An 8,499-nucleotide genomic window follows, 5' to 3' on the forward strand; every position below is an offset into this window, starting at 1 on the left:
ATGGTACCAGAAGGAATTCCTTCTCTCCTGCCCTGTCTCTGAAACGCATCCCTTGTGGGACCCGGATCCTGGCTCTCTGGAGGCAGCTGCTGGTTTTCTGTAGCTGTAGCCATGCCCAGTTGCCCCAAAAGACAGAAATCTTGCAAGATGCTTAGCCCGTCTTTGAAAGGAAGCAGATAAGGTCTGCCAAACCCAGCTGCTGAAGAACCAGGCGTGGAAACATCATCGCGGATACAATAACCAGAACCTCCATCCACTGCAGCTTGCAGGCCTGTCATGTGTACAACACACCCAAGGCTTGTCTTGCGCCGGGGTGGTCGAGGAGCCCTGAGTGTGACTAACATCATATGTCATCGCATCCACATGCACGGCTCTCTTCTTGAGGTACAAGCCCAGCAAACAGAGCTGCTCGAAAGGACCTCAAGGAGGTCCTTGCTGAGGATTGCATGCTGCATCTGCCCAGTGAGATGCATGCGTCAGGATGCGGCGCACCATTCTTGCCTCTTGTCGATCCTTTCTGCTGCTGCCCAGGCACAGCTGAGGGGCTTCTGGCAATTCTGTTCATGAAAGGGACCCTTTCTGGCCTGGTCTTGTGCAACCCTGGTGACAAACAGGGTTTCGCCCAGATGCCCAAGTGCACAACCTGGCCACTCATTGAAGAATGGGCAGCAGTACGCCCGCCTCATCTCACATCACAGAGGCTGTGGCTCCAAATAGCGGTTTGAGGAGGCCCCAGGAGCAGGAAATAGAGCAGCACTCGAGCACATCCGTGACTTCCAACCCGTCACTAGCCCCACCACTCGGGCATGCAAGTGCTTCTGTCCTTTGAAGCCGGGTCTTATTGCTGTAACTGCTTTTGCTTTGGAGTTGGGCTGTAGTATTGTAGCTGCAAAAGTCCACGGAACATGTGAAAAGAAACGGGATATATTTGGCAGTGTCGTTTATTGGGCCAGCAGTATGGTTGGATAGACTTTCAGGCATGACGTGCCTTTCCTCTTCATTTGGAGATCAGTTAAAAAAACAGAAAGGGGCATAGGATTCATAGAGAAGTAGGACTGGAAGGGACCTACCTCCAGAGGTCACCTAGTTATCTGGTTGCAGTTGCTTTCCTGCCAAATTTGGTACCACAACCAACACAGCATGGGAAATCCTTGTCAGCAGTCTTGCAAACAGACTGGAAATTATCTGCAGGATTTTTGGAATAATAGACTTTCGCTGTAACACGATTCGGTTTAAAACTGATCATATATGATGAATCCCGAGTGCTCTTCACAAGGCATTGTGTCTCTGTTATTGGGCTGTAGCCCAACTGTTGTGGTGACTCACATCCCAGAGGCCTCTGGAATGACAACGGGCTGTAGCATATGATGGGGGACCAGGATTTTTCTTTTTTCACTTGTTCGCTGAGGGACCAAAATGCCTATCCTTGCTCGATCGCAGTCCTTTTATAGGCGAACGAGCCTAGGAAGGATGGAGAGCTAGACTCAGATGGAGTAATGCCAGAATTTTATAAGAGCCTCAACTCAACTGCCCTTGTATCATCCGCAAAGCCTGTAGCAGGCACAGTCCTGAGTGTGCCGTCATATGCAGCCCCTAATGAAATCATGCGGCTTTCAAGTTACCTAATTGGGCTCAATAAATTAGGAAACTGGGCGCCAGTGTGTCCTCATTTGAACCCGCCAATATGAGAGGCCACATTGACTGACGGAGGAGCCAGGTTTTTGGAAATCGGGCTGTGACCGCTAGTCTGAATGACCTTGGCATCAGGAACTCAGATGGTTGGTATTTCAGGGTCTGCTCTGAGAAGCCTCTCTTCACTATTGCTAGCCAAATGTCTATGAAGAAATCCCTCTGGTCTGAGGAAGAAGCTAGAAGAAACCCAAAGTCTTCATTTTACAGGTGGAATTACCACGGAACAACTCTCCTGGCACAGCAACATTTTTTTTTCACTGGGATACAAGGGTTTATAACAATACAGTTTATTCCCACACGGAAAAAGAAATAATTGGTTAGGGCATGCCCTTCTACCATTGCAAATGCACCCACCTTGTGTGTTGTCCTGGTGTAACTGTTGTGGTGGAAAATCACCCGTCCTATTGACAATGTCATGTTGGCGGAGAGTGTGTGTGTGTGCATCCGCTGAGCCCTTGCGGAGCAAACTGCTGTCATCCTCAGCAGCTAGCAGACAAAATGATTCCATGAACATCCATCACTGGCTGGAATGGATGCAAAGTCATTGCCGTGAAAAGCAAATGCTTCCTGCTTTGAAAATAAATGCCCCGGCTCTGCTCGATGTTTATTTTTGATAAATGTTTCTGCATCTATCTAGCGCCAGGAAACCATTGTTCCATGACAGGCTTCTGAAACCAGTGGCACAACCTTTTAATTACACTCCCTGATATGTTTACAGGACATTACATGTCACACTGGATAAGTGGTATAGCCCATTTGATCTGCTCCAGGGGGACACCTGATGAGATGGACCAAACAAGCGGATATAACAGAAAAGCTGGAAGGATTATATTCCCCGTCTGGCAGCGTGGGTGGGTAACTCATTTCTGTTGATGTGCATGCATAACTCCCATTAACTTGGTATTAAAGGAAGCTATTTGCATGCATGTGAGAGGAGAACAAAACCCCTAAGATCTACTTCAAGCTCACAAAAGCATGGGAATGTAGGGTAATAGCTACCACTCCATCCTTATCTCAACCACTTGTCTGCGGTTCTTATCAACTGCAATTTGGGGCTTTATACTGGTGGGGGGTCTTGCATGCTGTATTGACTGAAAAGCCGAAGGAGAATGACAGGAATGGAGGACACCATTTATACTTTAACTCTATAATGGCCTAAGTCTTATATGTTTAAAACCTATAATTCTTCCCCCCGCAATCTATCTTAGGCAATTTTAAGGTAATTTATCACCTTGATATACAAGTACCGTATATATGAAGGTGGCTTATTTTAGTCCACCTTTTAGCATGCTGCCTATATAAGTTAACAATTTACTTTCTCCTTATCTATACAGAAACAATCATTTGGCTATGCAAATATAATAAGTGCATGTGCGTGTTTCATATAGAGGGAAGTGTTATTTACTCCCAGTGCATGTCGCAGATTTATTGGCAGTCCACCTTGTTTCCAAGCAGGAGCTCAACTGACTGCTGGGAATTGCTGGCTGCAGATGTGCAAGGAACAAAGAGGGCGGTGAGTCTCTGAGCAGTGACACACGATGCCAAGCCACAAGGAAGGCATGCTGCAGTAGTGCTAGCTTTTATTGGACCAATTGTATAGTTGGGAGGGATATTTGACAAGCATTCAGGCACAAAGCGCCTTTCTTCAGGACACTTTCCCAGACCTGGGAGGGCACCTTGTGCCCAAAGCTTATCTAACATTTCTCCCAACCATACAGTTGGTCCAATAAAAGCTAGCACCAAAACAAGCTTTGCTTGTGCTGTATTTCCTGGAGCCTTACAGCTATACCATCACTCCAACCCTACTACACACTCCAGGTGTGGCAGTGCAGAAGTCACAGATTGTGCATCTGCTGCAGCGCCCAGTAGTTTTGCAAACTGGCCTAGTGCCCTAAGACTCCTTTGACTTGATGTCACCTTAATCTGAGATGCCTTGGCTGGATGATCCCCAAATGAGAGCGGTAAGACACAATGCGATACAGTATGACGTGTCCTTTTCAACACATGTGGAATTGAGAGGTGGCAAATTTTTGTGATTGCCTCAAGATCCTACAGAGCAAGAAGCAGAACCCAAGAATCCTGATCTCAACCCTGGGTAGCAATCACTAGACAATCTTGCCACCATGAATGGAGCATACAGAAAAAGAAAGAAAAAGGTGAATGTTAAGCGCATTTTTCTTAGCTCTTTTTACTTCTCCATGGGCCTCTACCTCTCAGACTTTCCATATGGATGATTGCCCGTGGAGATGAATACATCTTCCAGCCATTCCAGCCCTGAATCAGCTTTGACTTCAACAGCTTTGCCTATCTCTGTATCCATGTCTAAATCTGAGCTAGATCCTGCTGTCCTTATTTACAATGTGTATAGCATATTACTTCAGGCTACTAATTACATATAAGTAAGGCAGAAACCCATATACCATCAGTGCAAAATTGATATTCTACATCAAGCTAATCTGGTATGCAAAAATATTGTACACAAAATTAGCCACCATGGCATAAAATCTACTTGCCAAAGCTCTAACCAAGATGATACTTAAAAAAACTAGCAATCTTTTGCTTGTCTATCCAAAAATAACTAAAGATTAGCCGCTTCCGGTGAGTGGATTAGCAGACTTTTGCAAGGCTGATTCATCACAGACTGGGACTGCTACAATGGAATTTGGTAGCGGGAAATGCCATTGTAGCAATCATGACCCTTGTTGTAATCATTAGGCTTGATAGGTGATACATTTCTTTCCAAACCCCTTTTTGCACTGGTGCTAATGCATTTCCTCTCTCCATGTTGATCAAGGGGATATTTGAGGGATGGGAGTAGAGCCAGTTCCTTTGGTGCTCTCAGGGGAAGAATGGATTTCACACCTGTCTGAGCACCCCCCAGCAGCAGGTCAAGAATGTTGCCAAGTTCAGGAGCACTAATTAGAGGCAATAATAAGCTAAATGATCTTCTCTGGTATTTGAATGCTTGGCAAAACTTTTCTTATTGCCAGAGGGAGATCTCACTTCTGTAAATGTCTCCAATGGGAAGCTCATTGTTTTGTAAACCTGGAAATCGGGCTCAATCCTATAGCTGTTGATTTCACTGAAAAATAAGTCAGACCTACGGATTTTGACCAAATCCAGTGTTTTCTCTAAAGAGATCACCCCCGAGGAATAACATTGGGAGTGCATAGGTAAACAAGCTCTTGGCAGCAAAAAGTCATGTGGATTAGACCGAGCAGGGTGACCTGACATGGAGCCAAATGCCATGCTGACTTCCCTGTTGACTGTTGCAGAGAGATACTAGCAGAAAATGTAGCTCGCTGTGTTATGAGCAGCTGCATCCATAGAGGATCTCTCTAGCGTGGCTAATGTTGCAACAGGGGGGAATTTTTAGAGACCTTCCCCCGCATAGACCAAATGTAGTGATCCTTACTATGACAATGGAAGATCCTTATCACGGGATGCCATTGAGCTTGGCTGGATGTACCTTGACAATTCAAAGGAAATGCAAGATATCATGAGCCAGACCACTTCAAATCCTGTGCGTCACACCAGTTTCAGCAACAGAAAATAATTCCACTGATAGAAAGACCAGAAGAAATTCCCAAAGGCTGGACTTCCCTCTCGCCACAGAGAAAGATGTCCAACCAGGAAAGCATCAACAGGAGACTTGTACATACTTAAAGTCATTATGTGATCAAATATTTCCCAGAGTCAGGTTCTTATTCAGAAGTAAGACCTCATAACTCCTCAATGGAGTTACATTGTGAAAGGGGAATTGGGCCCAGAGTGGTCCAAAAGACACGACTGCTCGCTGCTCCAGCAAGTGAAATTGCTTTGCTTATTTTTTATTGCAATAAAGGGTCTATTCCCTCTTCCTCCCCCGCCTTTGACTGTTCAGTGATATCTCGGAGCTGCCTGAACAGGATCCTATCTGTTTGTTTTGACGTTGAAACTGCAGCAGTTTATTTAATCTCATCTATGCCTTGTTTATCTTGCCTATGGGACCTGCTGGCTGGTTGGAAAATGAAATGCAGCTGCTGTTACTGTACAGTAAATAATTCATTATAACTCTGGCATAGCAAATTGTCAGCACAAAGGAAGCCCCTCAAACTGGCAGGGGACAACAGCAGGTCTGTGCATCAGCCCTGATTCAAAAATGAAATCTGGATGCATGGCGACCTCTTTGTCCATAGGGTGATCTCAGTGTTATGCACGTGGATGCAGCCCGCATTTGCTGCACATCCAGAGCACCTATGACTTCAGGGGCAGCTTTGAGCATCCAGGGGCAGTGCATATAGTGGATCTGACCTCTGAAGGATACTAAACCAGTAACTTCCATCGGGGAACTGGGGCCTTCACTGGCCTAGAGTCACTAGGAGAGGATACCTCTGTATCATCAAAGGCCGAGGTCCTCAAACATGGATCGGCTCCTAGCTCCCGTTGCTTTTCAGAGAGAATGAGGTGCCTAAATACCACTTGAAATCTTGAGCTGAGTGTTTATAGCCACACGGCAGTCAAAAATGTGACCACGACTCATGTCGGTTCGTGTCTCTTTAAACTCCCAGGCTTGGGTATAGAAAGCAGCACAGCCCTTGGGATTTGCTCAGGGGACCAGGCAGGTTTTGCCATCTATAATGAGCTCTGTGCTATTGCAGCTACGCTGTAATCAGTGTCAGCTAGGTTGCGCTAGCTTGGTTACATCTGCCATCGCACCTATTGGTAGTGTAGCTGCATCGTATGAATAAAACTGAGAGATGCTACAGGGCCCTGATCTGAAGCCCACTACAATCAGTGGGCTTTCCATCTACTTCAGTGGGTCTGAGTCACACATTAGCTCTGGGTTTGATCTGTCCTTGATTACATTACCAGGAGACCCTGCTCTGTGTCATCCTGTCAAGCTGCCCTTCAGCCTTTGAAGTGCTGGGAAAAGCCAGGTCTGATTGTGCGGATGAGTAATGCTGCAGTTATCTACAGTTTCAATCGCTAGGATGCTGTCTGCACGCCTGCCAAACCAGGCAAACGCTTTTGTTTTGGCTCCTTTTGAAATAATAACATTCTTCTGATATTCAAAAACAAAGAATTACCACGGGGGCAAACAGACCACAGGGAAGGAGAATACAGCAGAGCCAGCCGTAGCCATCAATATGGAGCGTTTGGCTTCAATGCAGAGCATGCCTTTCACCCACCTCAGCCCCTTGTACAGTGCAGGGCAGTGGCGTTTATTCAAACCCAAGACTTTGGGATGCTGATCAGTCAGCAATTACAGCCCCATCACTGCAACTCTGCACCCCCAACACCATCAGTACAGATCTAGTGCGTCGCTTCATCAACACAATGGAAACTAGCATCGTGCCCCTTTATAAATCCATGGTGCATCCACTCCTTGAGTACTGTCCCCAGTGCTCATCCCCGCACCTCAGAAAGGATATAGGAGAACTAGGAAAGGTCTGGAGAAGGGCAACCAGGAGGATAAGTAGTACGGAGGGGCTTCCATGTGAAGAGAGACTAATGTGGCTAGGCCTGGTCAGCTAGAAAAGAGATGCTTGGGGGGAACTAAATACTAAATGGCAAAGGATTTATTATTATTGACGCTCTCCCACCAGGCAAGAACTAGGGGTCACAACATGAAACCAATAGGTCCCAGTTTAAAACAAACCAGAGGAGTTTCTTTTTCACCCAGCACGTCATTCAAGGGTGGGACTCGTGGCCCCCGGCTGTGGGGGAAGCTGAGAACTCAGCCAGACGCACAAAGGGACTGGACACGTGCAGCACCGCACCGAGACTCCTGGTGGCCCCGGGCAAGCTTTTAGTATCGGGCCCCCCTTCACCAGAGATAATGATAATAATAATCGGACAACAGAAAAAAAATTACCATTTTTGGGCCCCCTTTCTGTCCAGGTCCTGCGTGGCCACCCGGTTTGCCCATGCCTGTGTCTGGCCCTGGACACATGCTTGGAGGAAAGGGGCATCAGTCACTATTGAGCACGGGAGGGAACGGCCCAGCCTCTACGTCAGAACCAGGGATCCTGGTTTTCTCTGATAAAAAAAATCCCCAATTTTTGAGTTGAAAAAAGTCACCCCAAATCCACATTTTTCCATGATCAAAGTGAAACGCTACTATATATATAGATATGTATATATGTGTATATATATCTATGCATATTGATATAGATATACATATCTATAGATATATATGCATGAGTGGTGTTTCATGTTAATCATGGAAAAATGTAGATTTGCGGGTCTTTTTTTTTTTAACTTGGAAATTGGGGATTTTTTTTGTTAATCGCAGAAAACCGGGGACCCCTGATCAGAACTCCCTGGACCCTAAATGGAGAGGATTGGGGGCAAACATCCCCCGTCAGACACGGGTCACTCCCTTGCTCGGCCGCCCCGTGACACGGGAGACGGGGCAAGACGGGCGTACGGTCTGACCGCGCGGACGGACGGCAGGTCTCGTGCACGACTCGGAGCCACGCGTTCCCTGGACAAGTCCGGGGAACACGCAGGGACGTGGCATTTATTTCCCTTCGGTGCTGCTTGCTTGTGTGCTTGTGATCCTTTTTCTTCTGAGCTGGGCTCTGGGCCCCCTGCCCAGTGCCCTTCTCTCTGCAGGGCCATCCTCCACTGGGTGCACCCGGGGGGGCTTGGAAGTCCTTGCAGGGGGACCCCAGAGGGTGCAACGCAGCCCAGCCCCTGCCCTGCCCCCTGCAGCCCCTCGTGCCCGGGGCCGGGCCGGCTGGCTGGCTGGCTGGCTGGGGTGGGGGGGGACACGGGTGACATCATCCCTCCCCGAGCCCCATTGACACCTTTGGAACGCCG

General features: G+C 47.3%; 1 protein-coding gene across 1 annotated transcript in view; it reads left to right on the forward strand.

The window, feature by feature from the left end:
* Window positions 1-6,212: 6,212 nt before the first annotated feature.
* NUAK2 (NUAK family kinase 2) overlaps window positions 6,213-8,499 on the forward strand; it is an 18,101-nt gene continuing 15,814 nt past the window's right edge. The window contains exon 1 of the mRNA XM_006024794.2: window positions 6,213-6,218. Coding sequence (XP_006024856.1) covers window positions 6,213-6,218 — 6 coding nt within the window. The remainder of the gene's footprint in view (window positions 6,219-8,499) is intronic.

This window comes from Alligator sinensis, unplaced genomic scaffold, assembly GCF_000455745.1.
Source record: "Alligator sinensis unplaced genomic scaffold, ASM45574v1 scaffold1322_1, whole genome shotgun sequence".
NCBI lineage: Eukaryota > Metazoa > Chordata > Crocodylia > Alligatoridae > Alligator > Alligator sinensis.